This window comes from Pristis pectinata, chromosome 3, assembly GCF_009764475.1.
Source record: "Pristis pectinata isolate sPriPec2 chromosome 3, sPriPec2.1.pri, whole genome shotgun sequence".
Classification (NCBI taxonomy): Eukaryota; Metazoa; Chordata; class Chondrichthyes; order Rhinopristiformes; family Pristidae; genus Pristis; species Pristis pectinata.
Genome location: NC_067407.1, coordinates 51,578,046 through 51,604,744, shown reverse-complemented (window position 1 = coordinate 51,604,744; position 26,699 = coordinate 51,578,046). Strand labels below are relative to the sequence as shown.

Here is a 26,699-nt window from a genome sequence, read left to right as displayed (position 1 = left end):
TGGCACCACCTCAAAACATATTGCCGAGGGCTAACAAATGAGCTCATATCAATCAGTTGCAAATATCTTTCATCCTCTTTTCACTGTGCAAATGCCATGGAGAAATAAATGGCAATAAACAAATGGATTTTGCAACAGCCTTTAAAGGCTTCTGTGGAAATTTTCTTACAGGAATTAGATACACTTGTTCAATTTTTTCCTTTTATTAAAGAGCTAGAAGAAATAGCATATCCCAGGAACCTGCAATGCACTCATCCATAATGATTACACAGTGGATGAAGCACCAATGGTGGTTCTACAAACCTCATGACACTGTCATATTAATATACAGAATCCTGGTGTTATCCAGAGTCTTAAAATCTACAATGGTAACTAAAGCAGAGATCTCAAAGGTAGATTAGTAGCCTTACCAGCAATAGTCCAGCAGGTGGGGAGGGAGCACTGGGATGTAAATATGCTGCCAATACATTGGATAGATCATGGCAGCTGATGCATGAACACAAGCCGTTAACTGAAAATAAAAAACAACAATACTTTAATGAACAAAATTGACCAGAAAACTACAGCAAAGCACAAAACAGTCGATTGTAAATCCTTATGCTAAAAATGTTTAATGATAAAAAAAATGTACAACAGTGAAAAGGTCACGTCTGCACCATAATTTGCTCATCTTCAGGATTAAAATAACATGATTAAATATGGAAAAGAACAGGGTCTGAAGGCTCCTGAGGGATATCATTAGGGCAAATTGCCAAGAATGAAACATGAGCCAGCCAGGAGAGTCTCGAGGCTGAAAAACACTGAGGGATTGAAACATTCGACAGTTGGAGCTATGGTGATGTGTGAACTGCAGCTTGAGTTATCAAGAGAATTTGTTCACTGACACATGGAATGCCACTATTGACCAGCAACTGCCCGAGCTAAACAGCTGTACAGTTGAAAGCATAAATATATTATAGCTTTTCATCTCCAGCCAATGCTCTGGAACCGACTTATTTGCTTTTGTGTTGCAATGGGAACCATGTACAAAAACAGTAAAGCTTACTTATACAAATGCATCTTAATGTGACTATTCTAGTGGTCTAAACAAGCCATATAATTAGATTACAAAGATTATTTGACAATATGGGTCATCTCACAAAACAATTTTTATAAACAACAATAAACCCACAGCTGTTGCTACCAATAATACATCAGTCTTCCATTGAGAGCATTGATAATTTAAACAGTGCAATTTTTTAAGCTAGCAATACATTCCATCTTATTTCTTTAAAACATTCATCGATTTTTTTTGGTTTAATTATCCAGTTTTGGATCTGGTTGTCACTGGTGAGGCCACTATTAGTTGACCATCCTTATTTTCACTTGACAAGGTGGTGGTGAGCTGCCTTGAACTGCTGCATGTACTCCCAGAATGCAATTGGGTAATAAGTCCCAGGATATAGAACCAGTGACAAAGGACCAGCAATATATTTCCAAGTCCGGCTGCTGTGCGACTTGAAAGGAACACGCGGTCATGGTATTCCCATGTGCCTAAAGCCCTTGTTTTTCTTGATGGTGGAGATCACGGATTTGGGAGGTGTTATCAAACCTGCTCCACTTCCCTTCCCTAATGCCACACAAATGGACCCACAAAAATTCTTAATTTTCAAAGTACATCAATTCCACTTGAGTGGACAAAGTTTAAATAGGTAGCAATGTTTTTGTTTAACTCCCAAACCATTATAGAGAAATAAAGCAGCATAGTGTAGGCTGAAGGTTAAGAAATATTAAATTGCAGTTCAAGAAAAAATATTCTTAAATCACCATACACAGTCATCAATGCTTATACCATTACCACTTCATTTTAAAATTATTGGATTGCATGTGGTCTAATTCTTCATAATATACATATTGCCTTGGGGTTTCAATGCAGCAGTCATCATATATTCTGTGATTTATTCTATATGCACGAGCACCCCAGTAGGAAGTATGTTCTTTACTTCAATGGAGCTGCAACAATGAGGGATGTCATTCAATGTTGTATCCATCAATGTTGTATCCATCAATATCATATCCCTTCAAATATTTCACTAGTTTAGCTGCTATTTCCACTTTCACCCTCCTTTCCCCACCTGACTCCATCTGCCCTTTTTCTCCCCTTTGTCTGCTTCCACCAATCATCCAGCTTCCAACTTCACCCCTGCCCCACCTGGCTTCTTCTGCCCATCATCCTTCACTCCTCCTCAGTCCACCGGTTACCCACCGGCCTCTGTCTCATCCCTCCCTCTTCCCCCATCAGATTTCTGAACAATCCATGGACACAACCTCATTATTCTGTGTTTTTGCACTATTTATTTATTTTTCTAACTTATAGATTTTTGTATCTGCACTGTACTGCTGCTGCAAAACAATAAATTTCCCGTCATACGTCAGTGATAATAAATTTGATTCCTCTTTATACCGACCATCTTCCTCTCCGCTTTCAGTCCTGATGCAGAGTCTTGACCCAAAACGTTGACAATTCCTTCTCCCACTCCCCCAACATGCTGCTCGACCCGCTGAGATCCCTCAGCAGTTTGATTTTTGCTCTGAATTCCAGCATCTGCAGTCTCCTCTGTCTCCATTTCACTGTTCCTCTCACTGGGCTTCAGATGCTCATTGTCCATCCTTTGTTCAACACTTTCCTGTCATTGGCTGGTGTAGGTAGCATTCAATATCATTTTACTATCACTCCAGCAATGCATCACCAATTATATTGTTATGATCCATATTGCTTGGAAAGTTGCATTGACACTATCATGAACATCACAAACCTACCATAAAAATCTAAAGCAATGAGGGACATTTTATTCTTGCAAGATATCATCCAACTTTGCATCAACCTCCTGTGTTTTGTTTAAGTCGCGATAAGCCCAATAGTCTGACAACTGTTCAAGCACCTAATTACGCACTGCTGAAAGTAGCTAATGCACCCAAAGTTATGGTTTGCCTCAGACAATACATTACACCTGGATTACAATGCAGGAGAGTTCCAATGTACATGCAAAGTACACACAAAAAGATCAAGAACAGAGAATTTCTTGATCTTATTGTCTATCTGAACATGATGTTAAACTTCTTAAAATTACTACGGCAGCCATGAAAATAATTTCCATAATCTTAGCAGGTCTATAATGCAATCTTATATAAATAAAACATAATTTGAATAATTCCAAGGCTGTAGATTTGACACTGTGTGGAGCTAGATTCCTTTTTAAGAAAGAAAAAGGAAACAAGTGTCACTCTAAGGCTGATACCTCCTATACTCCTGAAACCCGTATTGTTTCCTAGTTGCATTCCGAATGAAAATCAATTAAACAAATGCAAATCATTTCCAAAGTACTATTAATACAAATGTAACCCCACACTCCATAAAAAGTCCATATAGGGTTCTGTTGCTAATAAATATACGTTAAATCCAAAATACAAGTTATTCATTATTCATCATGAAATAAATATTATGGAGATTTTTTTTATTCTTCGTGATTTTAATAGAATTTTACAATGACACACTATGGTAGTTACCTCTATATTGAAAGCACCTTTGAGATTTACTCAAAGGTTCTAGAGCTGCAAAGACATTAGCCAAGCATTTCGAGTGCTCAGAAGGGAGTTGAGCATTCAACAGAGGTAAGTACATCCATAAACAATCATAAAATTGTTATAAATAATAATAAAAATGCATTCTGCACTTGAAATTTGAGGTTGTGACTGGATTAAAATCCGTACTGAAAAAGAGACTGACAGTTGCCGTCGAAATGGAACCGTCTGATTAATGCACCTTACAACCATCTCCCAAACCACTAGAAGAATCTACCGACACGATAATTCATCAGAAGCACTGATACACTTTGTAAGTGGCCACGTGAAGTACCCCATCTATGACAAAAACGCAGATATTGATTGTTTTCACCATTTTACTGATGAAATATTGAATGAATTGACAAGTTGTAACATAGAATTAAGGATTAAGAAAATGAATACATTAATATAGTACTGTGACTTGAGGCTGCTGTTATCCTCTGCAGCCACATAATGGTTTGTACATGCACAATTTTCTTGACCAAGAGAGAATTCTGCTGTCATGCTTACAACACTGCACAGAATTCACCTTACAGTGCTCAAAACTGAAATATTTTAAGAGCATGACATGAAGAGTCTGCACTGCACCAACATTTCAATTACTGATAATCAGAATAACCAAATTTTGCAAAATGGTGAGATACCAGACTGAGATCCAGCTGGAACAAAACGTTGGTAAACTCCACAGAGTAATCTCACACCAGTTCTCTTTGAAGTCATAGTTGGGTTACAATTACTGGCCAATTTTGATGTTGCCCCTGACTACTGCAGCAAGAGAAACATGACCTCTCTAATATATCAAAAATCACTCCTTGGGCAACCACAAAACTTTCCACCTCTTAATGCACATAAATGTCCTTTTCGAAACCTGATTTGCAATGTGACTATATTTAACAGCAGTACCTACCATGCCTGTAGGTGGTGGTGCTGTAATGGACTTGTTTCAATTCTTTTTATACATGAAGCCAAGAATTACAGCAGACTACCTTGCAACTGTAAATTCATGTTTAGATGCAGCTGCAGTCTCTAGCCTGTGCATGTCACTGTGGCACAGCCTATGATTTTGATGATTCACTGAGGCAGCAAGAAGCCACGTTGACATGAAGTAAGATTTGATGTTCCTTTCGTGATCTCTCACACTCATGCTTCCAATATTCATCCTACACTATTCATCGCCATCTATTTCCTTTTTCTGCAAAATTGCCTTCGTCTATGGGCCTCACTTTCCAAGAAGCCAGTTCCCTTGTTTGCTGCCATCAGCAACTCCACCACCACTCCATATCCTTCCTGAACACCAAAGTATCTCAATAATCTTCAACTAGTACCTTGATTGACTTCTGAGAAGGAAGCAGTATGTTGCTAATCTGGTGAAGAGCTGGCCAGTAGTGCTGCTGACAAGAGAAACCAACCAACAATACCAGTTTTCGTTATACCTCATTGCTATTCCTTGTTAAACTGAACTGAATATTTTAGCACAACATTACAGAACACAAATACTGACCTTACGGTTGTGGTACTATGAATCTATCCCATGGGGTGAAGAAATGACTGAGTGTTATAAATAACCTGAAGCTGAAAACTAAATGTTTTATTGCACACAAGAGCTTTGTTCTGTAGTTTTTTTTCAAGGCAACATTTCAGAGCCAACTTCCATAAAACTCCAGTCAATACTTGTTTAAATACTGCATTTTGTTCCAATCACTTGCAGACTCAAACACATTGCTGAAATCAAAGGGTTTTCTCATCCTGAGATCTTGTCAAATGATGCACTTAGTGAGGTCCTTTAAATATCCCTTGATTGTTTTGAGTACTACACCAGTTGCACTTCTGGGCACAATTCTTAACATAACTGCCCCAATGCTATTCACATCACAGGAAGGAGTGAACTATTTCAATACCATTTATAATTTCTACTGTCATGAGTTTCTTTTGTATTTGTACCAACAAAAATCAAGTGAACAAAAATGCCCTCTGTTGGGAATAAAAAGCACCTATTCAAAGTGGTAACCAAAACTGACTTCTTTCCCTTAACACTATTTCAGTCCAAAATAAAGAAAACAGTTTCCAACTTTCAGGGAAATGATGAATGATTTAAAAAGAACCATTTTATTTATTACAATTTTTTTTAATATTACCTCAGTACAAATATAATAGAGATTGTAATGCAGGCATCACAATACAATGACGACAACAACTGAACCCAGTCACCTTCCAACTTACCATTTTTCTTGTGGATAATTTAACATCTTTCCTCCCCTCTGTCTATGGCAAGTTCAATACCATGCAGCTTTGTTCTGCTATCATTCCATTTTACATAAATTATATTTCACAATATTTAGTTGAAATAATGACACTGAGTAGAAAAACTTAATTAAAGAATTTTGACATTATTTTGTAAGGTAGAAAAAGAACTCACTTCCCCACTATAGCAATGAATGCATTATCTATCTACAGTAAATCACCATCAATTGGACAGTATCTCCCTGTCCCACAGGCTCTGCCACCGAGAATATCTGAAGCTATAATGTCAGGAGAACATCATGTCCAAATTGCTATCCTGACTTGGAAAATATGATGTTGCAAAATGTTGCTGCTCAGCCCACATCCAGGTATTCCCTGTCGAACCCTTATTGTGGGAGCATTGTCACAAGTACTGAAAAGGCACAAAATGACAGTTTGTACCAGAGTAATGAAGGATGGGAAATAAGGCCTTCCTACAACTCCCAAAAGGTTAAAGTTACATAATTTAAAAAATAACTTAAATGCTTTACCTGCGAAAGTTGTATTTTTAAGTTCATGGTCCATGCAAACTGAAAACACAAGCTTGCATATATTAAACGTAGGGAGGACCCAACCCAATTTCAAAACAACAGAGGTCCAGAGATTTAGTTGGGTGTGCTCCAGAGTGAAGCCTGGCTCTGACAGGAGATTTAGACTGAATTTGGAAAACAGCTGCAGCACTGGTGAAATTGAAACTGCTTTGCATTTCCCAGCCTGAATCAGTTAAAATATTTATGCAAAATTATACCAGTGTTCCTGTTAGCGTATGTACGTACAAAGAGGATACAAAAGTGTTTATCTTTTTAAACAAATCAGTCATAGGCAAGTGTTTGTACTTCAGTATGAAGTGGAAGTACATAATCACTGCTTCTTTAGGGAAATATTTTTCACAATGAAGTTTTGATTATCCTCTTTTATCTTACTAATCGAGCAGAATCTCTGTTGATTGTCAAAGACACGTAAAACAAGCTCCAGTCAAACTGGAGGATGTGAATTTCATTACCTGTGTTCACTTCATTTGCAACTTGTGCATATATTTTGTTAAAAAAACTTGCAGCTCATTTCTAATTAGATCGGATGATGCAGGTTGTTTGTTGAAGGGGGCCTGATTGTGTTGATCTGGTGAAATGAAATGGCTGAATTTCATGTTATTTATTACACTGGTTGCACCAGATGTGTTTACAATGAATATACTTGAGATAAAACTTATACCTGGTACTGATGCAAATATAAATTTCTAAAAAAGTTGACCTATCAGAAGAATGTGCCAATTAAAATTTAAAAGAAACAATATAATTGCCTACAATTCGTCCATTTTCAGCAGGGTAATGCAAGAGATGCAGTTTAGTAGCAGTAATTCTTATTACTTCCAACTAGAAATCATTATAACATGAACATGCAGTCAGTTCCTGACCCAGTGAAACACTCAGCAGAACCCTGACATAACCAACCAGTTTCAGAGGCCACATGGACACTGCAAACAAGCTGCTGCCTTGTCCCTGAGGAAACAACCTTTCAGCAGCCAATGCCATGAAGTAATGGCTCAGAAAACTCAGGCAACTGACTCCAATTATTTCAACAAGGCCTCAAGGCCAAGGAAACAGTCATGGTTTATTTATAAACAAGGTGGAAGTTTTGAGAATCCGTACAAAAAGTGGCAAAAAGAGATGGGTTTACAAGGTGAACGGCTTTTGACTGCAGTTAGTTTTGCCTGCTCTTCTGTTCTGCAAAGATGATATTCTGTATATAACATTGGACTTACTAACCACACACATATTGACAGCAGGTCCATGTAGAAACAACCTGCTTGGGAGCCACTGTATGTTGCAAATGATTCACTCTGGTTAGCATACGTCTGACAGGATGATGAGAAGCCTCTTGTCAGCTGCAGGCCAGCCAAAGTCTCCAAGACAAAATGCACGGCCCCAGCTGACTAGTTAAAGAAAGCCTGGTGTGGAACAATTATACAGGCATATGACAAGCCTGCACGGTTGACTGACTTGAAAACCGATGACATGGCTTTAAACTGCGATATTGCTCACCTATTGGCACAAAACAGCAATAAGTCAGCTTATGCACTGTTGTAAAATCATGATTTATTTCTTGGTCTTGAATGCAGCATGAGTACTGCTTGATGTTCAAAACATTTTCCACAGTACGTTTGTTCAGAGTCAAGACTTCACACATAACATCAGCATTCTCACTCTTATTACAGTGAACTATCTACCTACCACTGCAAAAACTGTCGTTTCACTGATATCAACCCCTTCAAAATTTAAAAAAAATGTATGAGAGGACTCGTTTTTCGTTAACATACAATTCAAACTCCCTTTAGCAAAAGAGGCACAAGAGGGAAAAAAAGTGTCATGAGAATGAGTTGAAGCTGACTCTATGTCCTGCATTATTGCTTTGCTTTTAAGATTGTTGAATTTCTCTCTCATACATGCTAAATATTTGAACTTGTGTGTGTAGCCACTGCTTGATTCTCAAAATGCCAGATGGTCCTGCTGTTCTCCAAGCTCCAAGGCCAATCCAGACTTCCCCTTCACTTACCAGCCCTCATTCCAGATCACTTGATGATGATTTAACTAAATTTTCTCTCTCTCTGGGGAGGGAGAGAGGGAGGGAGGGAGAGGGAGGGAGAGAGAGAAAAGGCTGGGTGGTGATCTAATACAAGGTGTTTAGGATAATGAAAGGGTATTATACGATCGGAGCAGGAAATCACACTTGGTCACTGCCAAGTCCAATGAGGAATTCAGGAGAAACTTCTTTGCACAGGGAGTGGTTAGAATGTTGGTATTGAAATAATTGAGAAAAGCAGGAAGGAAAATGAGGAGATATGTACCTGTGGGAGAAATTCTTGGTGGTACCATTAATTGAAGCATTTGGGGGTGCTGGGGGAAAAGAATGGGGGCACAAAACTGGCACAGATTGGCTGGGCCGAATGGTCTGCTAGTGTGCTCTGCATCCTATGTGAAGGCTTCTGCCACCACTGAGAAGGGTCATGTGGTGATCTTAGAACAATAAAAATATGCACAAATGACCTTAAGTATAAGCACAACATGACATACTGTACCTATTGTGAGTGTTTACCATTGGATAATTTGTACAATTTTTCAGCACTGTTCACTGCTGACCAACATGCAAGAGAATACTGGGTGATGGCAATGAGGATGTCAGCAATCTTCTCAGATTTCTATAAAATCCTGTGTCAGAAATATCTGGTCCCTTGCAACAACATTTGTTGTTTTTTTTAATATTACTATTACTTTGCTTGCATTAATTTGGGTCACTTTCAATCCCCAATTCAATATTAGTTCCCTTTCCATGTCCAGCATACTGTGAATTATGTTTCACAGTTATTGTTTAATAGGAGGGCCAGTTTTATTAATTTACAACACCTACAACACTTTTCAAGAAATGTGCATTGCTCTTGACAAATCATTTTTCCTAGTATAAATGCAAAAAGTGTTGCTTTGATTTTAAAATCCATTCCAACATCGTTCATCACTAAAGCTAATCGTTACCCCTCTACCGTTTTCACTTTTCTCCCAGAGCTGACCAACTACTGTAACCGTGACTATGGGGTACAATTCATTAAATGATCTCATGTGCTTGTGTGTACCTTTTTGGGTTGCATGTTCTAACCTTCTGTCTGATGTTTTACTCATACATCAAATAACCTTCTCTATCCATTTAATTAATATTAATTAACCTTCTTTTAATTTTCCCTTTATCTGCAGTACCTAAAGCATGATTTTTAACTCTACTCTCCATCTTTCTCTTAGAACTATTGACCCTTCTTCCCCTCCGTGCCCAATTGACCTTACCTACCCCTACCCATCTGTCCTATTTATCCTTTCTCTGGGACCCTGCCCTAGACTAATGCAGGTGCAGATGTTTCTGACAGCACAATCACTTTCCATCCTAGGACTGGTGCCAGTGACCTTTGAACTGCAAACAGGTATGTTATTTAGCTCCTACTTTACTGAACCTGGAATGAAAAGAACGGAAGAAATACAAATTGAACTTCAAAACAAAATCATCTTATGATACTTAAAATCCCCAAATAATATCAAAAGCAGTACTTAACTTGATCCTTCATTCTAACAGTAAGTGTAAAATAATTTATTTTCCACACTTCCTGGTTAAGAGGATGCAATTTCTTCAACATTATGGTAAACGATCAAACTGTCTATGACATTGTGCAGGTTATCCAAAGCCGGAGCAAGGACAAAGACTGCAAATATTTAAATTCGACACAACTAATCTCAACACTCAAAAAAAAACTCACTTAATTTAAGCTGCTATTCCAGAATCTGCAAAGCCATAAATTTCAAATTCTGCAGGATAGATTCAAGCAACCTCCCACAAGTGAAGCCTTGAAGCTCTCATCACTCATGTTACCCTGTGGCATCAACAGTAACTAGACGATAGCCACAGGATGACATCACACCTTGGACTGCCTCAAAGGCTGTAAACCTGTCACTCACAACTAACTTAAAAAGATAACTTTATTGTTGTTAATACTCCTTGTAAAAGAAAACAGTACCGAGAAGAGGGAGTGTGGTGGGAGCGAAGCAAAAATATTTATAAGTACGGTTCTTGAGTAATTATCTTTAGGCAAAACATTCCATTCACAAGTGTGAACAAGCAGCAAAATACTGCTGTTTGGGGAAACCCGAAACAAAGGCAGGAGATGCTACAAGGGACAAGCAGTAGAGGTAAAAGACTATGGGAACCATTTTCAAAGCCTTTCACAAAACCAAAATACTGCAACATTTTCTGTTTTTGATTCTGTTGGCAATTATCTGCATTTTGAAGCACATCTTCTCAACAACATTGCTGAGACTGTTCATTTATATCGCTTTTCACTTGCCATATTGAATTTTGCCAGTAATGCCCTAAAGTGACGACAGAAGCATACTTAAAAATTGAGAAACTTGATTGCCATCTGCAGAAACAATGAATGAGAACAACATTTAAACAAAAGTCTGTAAACAACTCTCAACATATAGAAACATGAACACAAATGACCAGACATGCAAGACAACAGAAGGTGGAAGTGAGGGGTTCAAGTGGGTGTTGTGTTAACACAAGGGGAAGGATACATCTGAACAAATGATTACATTCAAATTTGGCCGGATGAAACATTTGCTTAAACATGTTTCATCATGTGTCAAAAATTGCAAGAAACCCCCTTTGATGAGAAACGGGTCTTGAAAAGGAAAGATCTTGAGAAGTAACACAGGAGGTGATGAACTTCTGTGACAGGAATGACTACTAAGCAAAGCTGACTGAGACTTCAGAAACATCAATGGGCAGGATTATCCTGGACTGGGCACATTGTCTGTACTCTCTGCCCTCCCACACTAACTTGTTTTGGATTTCATGAACAGTCTGAGCTGACTCTCTGTGAGGTGGAATGACCTCTGTGCTATGAGCCTGCTTCGGGTGTTGCACTCTGAAGTCATGCCCTGGGACACACTGATGGCCTTTGACAGCTCTCTGGGACATATGGTAACCATAGAACAATACAGCACAATACAGGCCCTTCGGCCCACCACGTTGTGCTGACCTTTAAACCTCGCTTAAGACTATCTAACCCCTTCCTCCCACATATCCCCCTATTTTAAATTCCTCCATATGCTAATCTAACAATCCCTTGAACTTGACCAGTGTACCTGCCTCCACCAGTACCCCAGGCAGCGCATTCCATGCACCAACCACTCTCTGGGTGAAAAACCTCCCTCTGATATCTCCCTTGAACTTCCCCACCCGTTACTTTAAAGCTATCCCCTCTTGTATTGAGCATTGGCACTCTGGGAAAGAGGCACTGGCTGTCGACTCTATCTATTCCTCTTAATATTTTGTATACCTTTATCATGTCTCCCCTCATCCTCCTCCTCTCCAAAGAGTAAAGCCCTAGCTCCCGTAGTCTCTCCTCATAATCCATACTCTCCAAACCAGGCAGCATCCTGGTAAATCTCCTCTGCACCCTTTCCAACACTTCCACATCCTTCCTATAATGAGGCAACCAGAACTGGACACAGTACTCCAAGTGTGGTCTAACCAGAGTTTTGTAGAGCTGCATCATTACCTTGCGGCTCTTAAACTCGATCCCGACTTATGAAAGCTAACATCCCATAAGCTTTCTTAACTACCCTATCCACCTGTGAGACAACTCTCAGTGATCTGTGGATATGAACCCCCAGATCCCTCTGCTCCTCCACACTACCCCAAATCCTGCCATTAACCTTGTACTCCGCCTTGGAGTTTGTCCTTCCAAAGTGTACCACCTCGCACTTCTCTGGATTGAACTCTATCTGCCACTTCTCAGCCCAGCTCTGCATCCTATCAATGTCCCTCTGCAATCTCCTACAGTCCTCCACACTATCCACAACACCTCTGACCTTTGTGTCGTCTGCAAACTTGCTAACCCACCCTTCCACCCCCTCATCCAAGTCATTAATAACTATCACGAAAAGTAGAGGTCCCAGAACCGACCCTTGTGGGACACCACTAGTCACAGCCCTCCAATCTGAATGCACCCCCTCCACCACAACCCTCTGCTTTCTACAGACAAGCCAATTCTGAATCCACTCGCCCAAGCGTCCCTGGATCCCATGCCCTCTGACCTTCTGAAGAAGCCTACCATGTGGAACCTTGTCAAATACCTTAGTAAAATCCATGTAGACCACATCTACTACACTACCCTCATCAATCTTCCTGGTCACCTCCTCAAAGAACCCTATCAGGCTTGTGAGACATGATCTTCCCTTCACAAATCCATGCTGCCTGTCCCTAATCAGTCCATGATTCTCTAAATGCTCATAGATCCTATCTCTAAGAATCCTTTCCAACAGCTTACCCACCACAGACGTAAGGCTCACTGGTCTGTAATTCCCTGGACTATCCCTACTACCTTTTTTGAATAAGGGGACAACATTTGCCACCCTCCAATCCTCCGGTACCATTCCCGTGGACAACGAGGACTCAAAGATCCTAGCCAACGGTTCAGCAATCTCCTCCCTCACCTCGCGGAGCAGCCTGGGGAATATCCCGTCAGGCCCTGGGGACTTATCTGTCCTAATACTTTCTAACAGCTCCAACACATCATCTGCTCTAGAACATTATCCTTACCAACACTGTCCTCTGCATCATCAAGACACTTCCACAGCTTCCAGGCACATCCTCCCACCTTTGTCTCTAAATTGGTCCTACCTTTACTCTCATCATCCTTCTGCTCTTCACGTACATGAAAAAAGCCTTGGGATTTTCCTTAACCCTACTCACCAAGGCCTTTTCATATCCCCTTCTTGCTCTCCTCAGCCCCTTCTTAAGTTCCTTCCTTGCTATCCTATATTCCTCCTGAGCCCTATCTGATCCTTGCTGCCTACACCTTATGTATATGCTGCCTTCTTCCTCCTAACTAGTTGTTCCACCTCTCGTCACCCATGGTTCCTTCACCCTGCCATTCTTTCTCTGCCTCACCAGGACAAATTTATCCCTAACATCCTGCAAGAGATCCCTGAACAACGACCACATCTCCATAGTACATTTCCCTTCCAAAGTGTCATCCCAATTTACACTCCCAAGTTCCAGCCTTATAGCCTCATAATTTGCCCTTCCCCAATTAAATATCTTCTGGTCCTCTCTGCTCCTATCCTTGCCCATGACAATGCTAAAGGTTAGGGACCGGTGGTCACTGTCCCCCAAATGCTCACCCACCAAGAGATCTGTCACCTGACCCGGTTCGTTACCTAATACTAGATCTAATATGGCATTCCCTCTTGTCAGCCTGTCAACATACTGGGACAGGAATCCGTCCTGGACACACTTAACAAACTCCGCCCCATCTACACCTTTGGCACTAAGCAGGTGCCAATCAGTATTTGGGAAGTTGAAGTCTCCCATGATAACAACCCTGTTATTCTTGCACCTTTCCAAAATCTGCCTCCCAATCTGCTCCTCAGTATCCCTGATGCTACTGGGGGGCCTACAGAGTACTCCCAGTAGAGTAACTGCTCCTTTCTTTTTCCTAACTTCCACCCATACTGACTCTAGAGAGGATCCTTCTACATTATCCACCCATTCTCCAGCTATAATAGTGTCCCTGACCAGTAACGCCACCCCTCCTCCTCTTCTGCCCCCCTCCCTATCCCTTTTAAAACACTGAAATCCAGGAATATTCAATATCCATTCCTGCCCTGGTGACAGCCAAGTCTCTGCAAGAGCCACAATATCATAGTCCCAAGTGCTTATCCAAGCTCTCAGTTCATCACTCTTATTCCTGATAGTTCTTGCATTTAAGTAAATGCACTTTCGTCCATCCACCTTTCTACTTTTATACTCTGTAGTCTGCTTCTCCTTCCTCAAAGCCTCTCTACATGCTAGATCTGACTTTTCCTCATCCACTCCTTCCTCTGACCTACCCCTCTGGTCCCCATCCCCCTCGCAAACTAGTTTAAACCCTCCTGAACCACCCTAGCAAACCTGCCTGCAATATTGGCCCCCCTCGGGTTCAGGTGTAACCAGTCCTCTCTGTACAGGTCCCACCTTCCCCAGAAGAGATCCCAATGATCCACAAATCTAAAACCTTCCCTCCTGCACAACTCCTCAGCCACGCATTCATCTGCCATCTCCTCCTATTCTTACCTTCACTATCATATAGCACTGGCAGCAATCCTGAGATTGCTACCCTTGAGGTCCTGTTCTTCAGCCTTTCACCTAGCTCCCTAAACTCACTTTTCAGGACCTCTTCCCTCTTCCTACCTATGTCGTTGGTACCAACATGTACCACGACTTCTGGCTGTTCTCCCTCCCACTGTGGACCCGATCAGAGACATCCTGGACCCTGGCACCTGGGAGACAATATACCATCCGGGATTCATGCTCACTTCCACAGAATCTCCTATCTGTTTCCCTGACTATCGAGTCCCCTATCACTACTGCCCTCCTCTTCTCCTCCCTTCCCTTCTAAGCAGCAGGACCAGTCCCAGTGCCAGAGACATGGCTACTGCTGCTTGATCCCTGCAGGTCATCCAAAGCTTCCAAACTGCTTCCAAAGCAGAAAACCTGTTACTGAGGGGAACAACCTCTGGGGTCCTCTGCACTGTTTGCCTGTTCCCTTTCTTTTTCTTTTTCTTTCCCCTGACAGTCACCCTTCTATCCTCTTCCTGAACCCTAGAAGTACCTGCTCTAAGGGGTGGGTGACTGTCTCCTGATGCACAGTATCTACATAACTCTCTCCCTCCCTGAGGCACCGCAGTGTTCGAAGCTGCGACTCCAGCTCATCAATTGTGAGCAGAAGTTCCTCCAGTCTCCATATTATTAATTACTTACTGGAGTGTCAGTGCATCAGCGACTAGCTATGAATGGATTTTAAAAATTGAGTAATTACTAATAGGCCTGAGAAAGTGGGGAGGATTCAATGCCCATCTGTTGTAAAATAAAATCCCTGAAAATAAACTGGTATTGAGGTCAATCAGTTTCAATCTACAAATGACAGTATTTTGGGTGCCATTGATATTAGGTCTATTTCAACCATTACTAAATGTTGGTCATCATCCCCTGTAGGATGCTGTTGGAGACATTCAATGGAGCATTACTAGTCTGGAACTTCACTCATTTGTGAAGACAACTGCACCATTTCTTACAGCATGTCGAATAAAGTACTGTTAATAAAGCACATGGCATATCTGGTGCAGAAGGCCTGATTATTTTGGTTGATGAGCAATAGCAGTCTTTGAATTACCTAAGCACTATAAACAGGCATTCAGAATACTTGGCCCCATCATCTGAGTGCAAAGCCTTGAAACATCACAGAAATAGCTCCTCTTCAGCCACAAAGCACTGGAAGCCTTATTCAAAAATAGCATTATTACATCTTCCCAAGCTGCTACACAGAAGCTGAAATGAACTTACTTATTACTGCTTGATGTAACCATTATTATCATGGCCTTTTGCTTTTTTTCAAGTAGCCTTGTCAGTATAAGCCCCAAGTGATAATAAAGAACACAAAGGCCCTAAGGAATCTTGTACATTGACAAGACAGTTAAATGAGATCTGCAGAGCCAAAAAGCTCTTATCTCCCAATAACTCGCAGTAATTAATTTATCTGAATATGGCTCAAAAGACTTTGTATAGCTTGAACTTTTTTTTTTACATACAAAAGTCAATCAAAGCCAACTCTCTTTGACATTGTCCAGTAATGATAGTGAGGGATAAATCTTCTGTGTGCAGTTTCCTTTGAGGTAAAAAGCTGCAATGTTTTTAAACAAAATCCCGTTTCCCATTAAGTGACACAAGTACTCACAGTGCTAAGTTTACTGGAGGTAATGATAATGCGTCGTTCATGCAGCATACTGGCATAAAGTTGCAACATATTGTTGACACTCACAGCAACAAAATACTCTGTCATATTTCTCTGCAATATAAATGCAAAATTGATTATAAGCAAATTCTGTAATGTAAGACAAAGCTGTATTTGAATATCCTACTGCTTGAATTAAAAATGTTGGAACCTTTTTTTATAGTCAAATAAGCTTCGATTAAATACTGCTTAATATTTATAAACAAAAAACATTTGCATTCGTTTTAAGTTCATCTTTTATTACAAAAGTAAAGCCACAAAATATTCTTTCTGAATCCACAGAGTTATGGAGTCATGAAGTTGTACAGAACATAAACAGGCCCTTCAGCCCATCACATCCACGCTGACCTTTTTGCCCATCTGCACTAACCCCATTTGCCCACATTAAGACCACGTTCTTCTATGCCTTGCTTATTTAAGTGTCTGTCTAAATGCCTCGTAAATGTACTAAATGCATCTGATTCCACCATCTCATCTGGCAGAGCATTCTAGATATCACCCACTGTGTAATAAACTTACCCCCAAAATCCTCTTTAAATTTTACCTCTCACCTTAAACCTATGCTCTGTTGTTTTTGATACTCCTACAATGGGAAAAAAATGTTGACTGTCTATACCTCTCATAATCTTATACATTTCTGTCAGGTCACCTCTCAGCCTCCTTCGTTCCAGGGAAAACAAGCCTGTCCCCATAAGTCTTGAAATTCGGGTAACATCCTGGTGAATCTCCTCTGCATTCTCTCCAGCGCAACCACATCCTTCCTGTGGTGTGGAGACCAGAAATGCAAAGTGCAGCCTAACCATTTATAATACAGCTACAATCGCCAGAGGTCTGCACCATTGACTCGAACATGGAACAGCATCTCACCATGGGAACGAAGGATTTTAGTTCAGGTAATTAAAAAAAATCTGAAACAATAACCAGCTAACATCAGAAATGGTGAAACTACTGGATTGTCATCAAAAACCCTTCAGATTCCCAAGTGTCTTTTAGGGAAGAATATCTTACATCTTCAGCAGGTCTGGCCTTTTTGCAACTCCAAACCCACCATTTGATGATTCTTAACTTCCCTACGATATAGCCCAGCAGGCCAGTTTAGGAGCAATTAGGGATGGAAAATAAATGCCAGCCTTGCCGGTGATATCCACCTCTGGTGAACAACTTTCAGATGGCTAGCCATTATATGTTATGGTTATTGGAGAAAGTTGCATTTGGGGGCATCTATTGTGCACGCCTTTGTGAAAGCCACAAAATCATTCCTCCTGGTTTCATTCCAATGGCAGAGACTAAAACCAGGGTATCATCAAATCTTCTGCACTTCCTAACTGAATCAAAACTGCAGTTTTAGCAGGCGAGTTTGTCCCTCAGCATTTCAGCTAAATTGAATTTTTTTTTGTAGATTAATCAAGAACTCACAATGAACGAACATCTTCTTAGAGCCCAGTCTGGCTTACTTGCTGCATACATGCTTCACTCTTAGATTAAGTCGAAACTCTTGTCCAACTGCATTAAATTCCTAATGAGGCTAAACTGCACATTCCTCTGACTTTCCACACGACTAGTTTTTCCACACCTCGCAATTCAATTAGATCAAATCTAATGTAACGTGTGCGCATGGTGAACAAAAAATTATTAAATTCAAACCATATCCAACAAGCTACCTACTTGAACAGAGAACTGTCTTAAATTTGATTTAACATTTGTAAAGTTTGATTAATTTTGCTTTAGAAGCACATGAAAACATTTTACTAACCATTTTAGGTTTGTTATATTTCAGACATTATGCCCAAAAGATAGACAGATAAGCGTGTGGCAATTGTGTGAATCGCATTTATAAAAGTTAACTCTCAATCACTAGCATGTAATTTATAATGTTTTTACATTACGAGCTGTTGTGAAAAGTAACCAGGATACCCTGCCACAAAATGTGAAACCAGAGAAGTAAACCTTGCTCTTGTACTTATAGTACTTACACTTTCAGGTATTGTAGGCAGTCCACTTGTATCAGGGGTGATGAAGTATGAATGCTACATGAAGAAAAAGATACACTATTACTCAAACTGCACCTAAGCCTAAGGAAATCAAGGAAAGAAAATATGAAACTGACTCCAAATATGCATCGATTAACAAAAACTTCTCTTATCTGTGACAATTTGTTTTAACTTAGCATCACCAAAACAACAAAACTTCCCAAAGTGCATAGCAGAGGTTTAATCAAATGAACCATAAACAAAATTTTATGCCAAGCCAGAGGGAGAGATACTAGGATGGATTAAATTGGAGGTTCTAAAGTGCATTGTAAAGGAGGAGAGAGTGGGAGAAAGGCAGAGAATTTTTAGAGGGAATTCCAGAGCCTTGAGTTAATGAAAACACTGGGTGCAAATGATGGAGCAATTAAAATTAGGATGTCAGAACTGGAGGGCCCAGAGTTCAGAAGACTCAGAGGACTGGGTGTTGCAGAGAATTTTGGGATGGAAAAGTTGAGGCCACTGAGGGATTTGTAAAGAAGAATGACGAGTTTAAAACAGAGGTCTTATTGGAGCAGGAGTCAGAGTAGGTCAGCAAGCACTCATTTTTATTGAATGAAATTTGGAGCAAATCAGAATTTTGGATGAGCAGTAGGTTCTGTAGGGTAGATGCTGCGAGACTGGCTGAGGGAGTAGTGGAATAGGTCTGGAGACAACAGAAGCATGGAGGAGTGTTCTAACAGCTGCTAAGCTGAAGTAGGGGGTGAACGCAGGCAACAGTACAAGTTGGAAGCAGGTAGCTTTAGTGACGGAGCATAAGTGAAGATGACAAATCAGCTCTGTGAGTGTGAGATCGAAGGCAATGCTTCGGTCTTCCCTTATTTAGGGAAGCATAATGACAAATCTGAGACCTGGGCGTGGTCCACAGGAGGTCTTGGAGAGTACACCACAGTATCAAGAGCAGATACTTCCTCAAATACAAGGTGGTCAAGGCTGAACCTTTAGGGATCTCCAGAAATGACAGTGAAGGAGTAGCAAAATGAATCACTGCAGGTGAGTCTCTGGTCATGATTAAATAAAGAACAAACAAGCGCAGGTTCAGCCTGTTGGACGAGGGCGAAGGAGAACGTATTGATCATTTGAGTTGAAGACTACAGACTGGTTGAAAAATAATGGAGTGTGGGAGCTTACCAAAACAGAGGCTTTTTCAGTTTAATTGTGAACCTGCCCAATTTAACCTCACTCCTTTATCAATGCAAGCACCTTTCAAAATCCCACCCATTAACCCTGTCCCCTCCACCATTCTCTTACATACCGTAGAATTTAACCTCATACTACCTCCAAACAGGGAATGACAGTTCAAAGCAAACCCTCTGTTATACCTCCAGGACCATGCTCCCTTCCACCGCCATGTTCTTCAGCCAGCCGCCAGAGGAAAATATCTGTCAGGCTTTGGGGGGTCAATGGGATAATGCAGCCTGCAGTTAAACTGCAGTGGTCTAGGACAGGACTTCTTTGGTTTGACCAAAAAAGCAAATAGGTGGTCATCCTAAAATTAAATCTGACACCAAAGTTGGATAATAGAAAGAAAACAGCTTGTCGGCTAAATTTTCAATGCATGATTTGCTTTTGGGCCAAGATGTGATTCACACCACCACATCAATGCTGGCATATTTTTTCAATTAACGTGGGAAAAAATTGCTGCAAAACTACCATTGGCTTAATTTTCAATTTCTTGAAATATTTTAGTGGAAATCGGTGAGAGTGCAGGAAGGTGTAAGAAGTGGTGACCTCTGCAACACATGCAGTCCCAGTGTAGTGTCCTCCAAGGATTGAGCAGTGTGCGCTTGACTAACTCCTGCAACTGAAATCTTTGCTATGCCACTCTCTTGGTTTCAATGCATGTTAACTGCAGATCAACGAAAAGTTGACTGCAGATGAACGAAAGCCAGAATTATCTGAATTTTTTTTTTAATTAAATAATTATTCCTGCCAGATTTATTAAGAAGAACTATAGCAAAGCATAAGCACCTTTAAAAATAGATCAGAAAGTATCAGAAATGCTCAACAGGTGAAGCAGTATCATAGTTAAGTTGTCTTTCTCAACAGATGTTGCTGAGCACTGAGTATTTCCAGCATTTTGTATTATATTGCAAAATACTGCAAATCCTACAACTCTGAATTTGGTTTATGGAACAAAAATAGGGTGATTGCATGCAGGAAGTTGATAATTATCACATAAGCAGTATGAACATGGCTTTGGATGTTGAATAGTTTGGGTTTATAGGTCAAATTTACGTAGGTTTTGCTATGTACAACACCCAACACCATGGTACACTTACCATCAACAAAACCATGAAACTCTCTTCACCAAAAATACATGAATCACACAAATCAGCTCTACTAAGTGTCATAATCACATGCACCAAAATTAAAAGGTTGACAATTGAATTCCCCACAGCATCTTCCATTCATTAATATAACCCAGGATCTGCTATTGGCTGATGTAAACAGCTTTTACAATTTGCACATCTTGTGGCAAATGATTCACAAGATCAATGCTCCAATCTGTTCACGACTCTGACCTTCACGCAACAGGCTTCTTTTAGAAGCTTTGCTATATTAATTTGAAATAGATTGTTGTCATTTTTGCACCAACTTCAGATCTTAGACAAAGTTGTGGGTTGCTTACCCTGATAAACAAAACACACCTAGGGGTAGAAATTTACCCTCAGGTTATTTGCAAAAAAAAAAGTGCACATTTAATTCAGGACCGTACTCTTCTGAAATCTGCCTTAGTTAGCTTTGATGGAGCTGAATTTCAGTAGCCGCTTCTATACTCAATGACTTTCCACTCTCTCAGCTTCCATTCAAACTTAATCTCAGATACTCCTGCTCTCACTCTGCATCTCACATTTAAACTTGCATATACAAGATCAGAGCTAGTGTCAGCACTGCTGCTGGTAGGTAATACAGTCATTTATTACAGTCCCTTAATTCATGCACCTGTAAGAATAACGAACACCAATTATTTCAACTCTGTTTTCAATTACAACTGAAAAAGCGGCAAAATGGAAGAGTGCAATGAAGCTGATCATCACTGAAAAAACTCATTAATGATTATAAATCAAGTAGACCCAGTGCCAAAGCTATGAATATTGAAAATGACAGCAATTCTTTTGTTAGTCAGCCTACCAAAAGGGCATCCTTCTGAGCTTTTTTAAGTTGAGGAAATGGTCATTCCAATAACATGCAATAAACAGACTGGCAATATTTTTAAAAAATTTTCAGTTGATACCAAATGCTTGATTAAAATAGAGTTGGTGTTTCATTACAAATTTTTAGTTGTTCAACCGAAGAAACAACAACAATTTAAAATAAAGCTGCAGGAGGATTTCCAATTGGCAGCATTAATCAAAGAACATCCAAAAATAGCGACAAAGATGTAGTGAGAACATAGTTTCCTTAGTCCAATATTTTCTGGTGAGCAATCACATTTGAATTAAGGATATGTTGACAGTTTTCCTAAAATAATACGATAGATCAAGCCCCTATTACCAGACATGCACTGAAATTTTCTATAAGGCAGGCCAAGTTATTTGTCGTAAATTAACAAATTATTGCCCAAACACTGATTGACATTTAATTTGGTAGATTATTTTAAGGATGACTCTCAAGCTTTAAACTCACCAAAGCCTGCTTTGGCATATTTTTCAGTTGTCCACTTCTAATGCATACCTGTTCATTCTTGTACATATGAAAAAAGAATTCAGCATTTTTCACATTTGATGAGCTGGTAGAGTCAAACTTAAACAGCTCCATACCACTTCTGATGGTATTCAGGATAGACACAGATCTCCTCCTTCCTTCTCTGCATTCATTCCATCTCTCTTTTGTAAGATCTAAAATTGCCTAATCTGACACCATTTACGGAACTAGATTTCAATCTTTCCTTGGGTTTAATCCATACAATGGCATTCATTTAATTTCAAAGTATTATTCAGTGCATATAAAAAAAAATCCATAGTGCTTCAATTCATGAATAGTTATTTGGTTAGTTCACATAATTCAATACATTAGAAAAACGAAACTTTGACAAATCTTCCCACTGATCTATTTATGTGAGACACTTCTATTCATTTGTAAGTTTTCTTTCCTTTCAATTAATTCTCATCAAATTATTTAAGTTTTAAGGGTAACCAAACTGCATGTGGCTGTTTCATTATTGAGTCTGTATATTAGCAGATCAATGCTCTGCTGCTGGTTTCCCCCAATTACATGTTCTGAACACGTCATCCAAACCCTGAGTTGTAAGAGTAGCCCAGCCATGGGTTTAATACACTTTAATAATAATCATCAAGGAAGTAGGATGCTCAGCAAATACACACTTGAGGCAGCTTTCCCAGACTGGCAACTGGAAATATTGATCTATCCTTTCCAGTGGACCAAACAGGAATAATAGCAGTGAGAGAAGGGAAGGAAGGAAGACAGCAGCTAGTTTTGTACATCATTTAACACAACTATAGCATATCCCCATATAACAAATTGTTTGTAATAACTTGGCAACCGGGTACATCTATAGAGCCACATCGAGACTGAACTTTAAGCAGGCATTAGGGGCAGAATGCCTACTCCTGCTTCTATATGTTTGCATTCTGGCATTTTATGCACATTGCTTGCTCCATAAAGAACGGGCAGACCAGTTGTCTTTACTGTGTTCTCTGAAGTTCTCCACCTAAATTAGTCTTAAAAGTCTCAGTAGTTTCACATTGAGCTTCCAAGTGGTTTTATCACAGTCAAGCACCAGGACCAGTTGAGCCAGAAAATTTATGATCTTTTTTTTCTGATACCCAACCTGAACCTGAGAGTCAGATCCTGTCAGACTGGAGTTGGGAAACCTGCTTGAGGGAACAGCTGCAGGTCCGATTCTGGCCTTCACTATTTCAGCAATGTTGAGTGGGCTTTGCTGCCAGCCATTGTCCTAACCTGTCCTCTGGTTCAGGGCTGCCTTCTGGTTTCTGTTCCTGTGTATTCCTTCTCAGCTCACCAGGGCACCCTGCATTCAGCACACACATCTCCACCGACCAGCGAAATTCAATACTGGAAAATTAGTTACTTTTCAAGCTGACCCAATCTGACCTGAGCCCTGGACTTAAAATTCTCCTTCAAAGCACACCTAATCTGAATCCAACAGATATTAGGAAGGTCTCATCAGGCTTGGGCCAGGAAACCAGGCCCTTGGGTGAAGCAGAGGATGGATTTGAAGATCAACATGGAGAATTTTAAACTAAACGTGTTGGCAGACAGGGAGGACGTGCAGGTCAGTGAGCTTAGGAGGTCATTGGTGGCCAGGACAAGTGATGGGTGCTACAGCAGTATAGGAGTGGCTGAGGTCACAAATAGGTTAGCGCTCATATATGAGGATAATGCATAGAACTGTATGAATGTCCCAAAGTGGCAAAAAGTTTACATCAGAGTGGAAGTCCAACAAGACTAATGCTTCTTAGAACAGTATAGCACAGCAAGGGCCCTTCGGCCCACAATGTTGTGCCAAAAATGTTGCGCCAAAAATGTTGCACTTCAGTGCTATAAAATATACGGTTTATTGGTTTTCATGGAATAACATGAAACTGTTAACCAAGGTCAAACCTGCACAACTAATAACAGAATTTTACAACCAGGATTTACCATAGTCAGCAAATTTAAATGAACCTCCTCTGAGTTTATTTGTGACTGCATTGTCCTTTACCTGCCTTAGGAAGGCAGACTATGATTATATTTGCTGATGTTAGCCCAGGATGGTAAAGCAAATACAAAGTTTGGAGACACAAGAGACTGCAGATGCTGGAATCTGGATCAAAAAACAAACTGCTGGAGGAATTCAAATGGTTATGCAGCATCTGTGGAGAAAAAGGAAAGGGGGAGGAAAGGAAAGCATAAAAAATGGGGTGCAGAGAGAGAGAGAATTTCTCCTTTGTACTGGGTGAAGCTTTTCTTTATTAACCATGTTAGTCAGGACCAGAAAATTGAATAAAATTTCTATTGTTATACATTAGAAACAGAGGAAATGATCCATTATTGCTATCCAATGTGCAATGTTGAAGAGTTGCATCAACATCTCGCGACATTCCCAACAGTATCACAAATGGAAAACTGAGAACACTCAATATGCTGAGATACTGGAGGTCAAATGAAACCCTCTCGGAAACATAGTTCAGGAGAAGTCTGCAATTTTGTTGCAAATTGGCAAAATTATATTAAAAAAATTAAATAAGGAAACTCTGAAACCATAACACAGGAAAAAGAAACATTGAAAGAAGAGAATAAATTTGAGGATATTTGTACAAAACAAATTGTGTCACTTTACCAAAAGAACAACAATATTGGAAATGTTTTGCATTATAATATCTGAATTTAACAAACCCATACAAGACCAAACTGTAAGCTTTATTAATATGATGTGCAAGTGATTTCCACACTACAACTTTCCGGAGGTCTGGATCAACCATTTCTATTCCACCCCACATCACAGACAGTTCTGACATTCTCTCAAACCTGCCACTTTAAGCTGAACAGCTGAAATTATGCATTTAATTTTTGCATTTATTTGCAGCAGGATTTTATTCAAAATTGCTATCCTCTTGTAGACAGTTCATTTTTCTTTTAAATGCAACTTGCTTCCTTGAGTTGTCCAGCAATCTTTCTCCCCCCCCAGTCAAAATTGCTCCATATTGCTCATTTTTACATTTCCTGTTCCTTGCTGTTTGCTACAACTCTTCCATTCACTTTTCATTTCTGAAATCTTTGCAACTATTTCTTCTCCTGGATGTCTAAATTTCTACTATCCTCACGCATGCTGTCTTCCCATGTCCCTTTCTCTCTACACAGGAAGTTTCATATTGGGCTGTTAATATCAGATTCCCAGTGCTTTGCTCTGATGAAACCACTTAGAAGCCTAGTGTGAAACCGCTGAGACTTTCAAAACACAACGGCCTGGAAAATCAACAGCAAGTAGGGCTTCCCAGTGCTGCCTGGCAGTTTTGCAACACCCATCTGTCAACACAAGTCTTTGAAGTACAACGATTTGACTCTTCCTTGTTTTTTGATTGCAAGATTCTTTAAACCTCTCAGATCAGCCCCCCTCTCCCAAACTCTTCCCCCATTTGCATCAAAGATGCTCCTTTACTCTGCAACAATCATACAACCAGAGAGACAGAATCAGAACTCCAAGCATGTGAGCCTATGCATGATGCTTGCCTTTTCTCTCCCACTTTCTTTTCCTCTTCTTCTTTCACTCATTTTTCTGTCACATTCACACCTTAATATTTCTTTTACCCCTTCCATAGTTCCTTTACTCTCATTATGTTTTGGGATCCTTGTCCATTTCGATGCAAAAAAAAAATTCAAGCAATGTGCAGGATGATCTCTCTTTTAGGGAATTTACAACAAAGGGATAAAGACTCAGAAGATTTGAGGAGTGCAGAGTAAATGCAGATGAACTGGATGAGTGGTGCTTCCTGTATACTATATCAGCTTGAGATAATGGACATTCACTAATCCTTCCAAGAAACAAACATTCACTGGAATAACTTCACTTGTGAGTAGACTATTCCCTGTCAGGATGCCACAGCCAGTGGGCAGCGGCAAGGTTCGGTGACAGCTCAACTTAATTCCTGGTCACACACAGTTGCATCAAGGAAATCTTTTCCCATCTGGTTTGAAGTTACTGAATATTCACAAAACTAGAGTGAAGTTATAAAAATGGTAGGAACTTTTACTTTTATGTCAAGAGAAAGGTTTTTTTTCCCAGTCTGTAATTGAATTTAGCTTTCCAACAAACAAACAGTAGTATGGAGTGTATTACATTAAAGGCATTTGATCAATGCAAGTTGTGATGTGGTGCCCAAAAACACTACCAGAGTAAATTGAAAATGTTTAACCTTCCACACAAGTGAGCTAAGACTTTTTTTTGTCTTTTCTCTATAAGTTATGTCTGATCCAGAGCGTTTCCAGGATTTCATTTCATGTCTTCAGCACCTGCAGTATTTTGTCATTTCTAATCACTTCTTTCTCTCTCACCTGATGACTTTGCACTTCCATTTGCAACTGATAATATTTACAGAGCTAACACATTGTAGGAGCCAGATGTGGTAGAATCCTGGTAGGGCCACTAAGTTCTGTAGAACTATGCCCATTGTCTCTGTTTCTCTCTGCAGCAATTCAAAAACAAACATCCCACCCACCTCAAATGTTTTCAAATATGCCCAAATGGATTACTTTAATTGACTTCTACCTTGATATTGTTTACCTCACTGTTCCCAATTATTTAAACATCCACAGACGTTTGACTCGCATCCACTGCCTGGTAGTTGGAAGTACTTGGAAGAATTGCACCCTTTTCCATTCTTTTCTGGTCCTATGATTTCTGTCTTACTGCAGCTCCAAAATACTTTCGTGTTCAAGAGCCGTGACGG

The 26,699-nt window shown here is 40.0% G+C and overlaps 1 protein-coding gene across 2 annotated transcripts in view; it reads right to left on the bottom strand.

The window, feature by feature from the left end:
- The window catches only part of dennd1b (DENN/MADD domain containing 1B), a 239,983-nt gene that overhangs the window by 74,208 nt on the left and 139,076 nt on the right, over window positions 1–26,699 (bottom strand). The window contains exons 8-11 of one of the 2 annotated variants that reach the window (XM_052012640.1): window positions 21,916–21,972; window positions 18,232–18,285; window positions 16,202–16,312; window positions 411–511 (exon numbers count right to left, since the gene is read on the bottom strand). In XM_052012640.1, the coding sequence (XP_051868600.1) occupies window positions 411–511; window positions 16,202–16,312; window positions 18,232–18,285; window positions 21,916–21,972 (323 nt within the window). The remainder of the gene's footprint in view (window positions 1–410; window positions 512–16,201; window positions 16,313–18,231; window positions 18,286–21,915; window positions 21,973–26,699) is intronic. The other variant, XM_052012641.1, reaches the window with a different exon arrangement.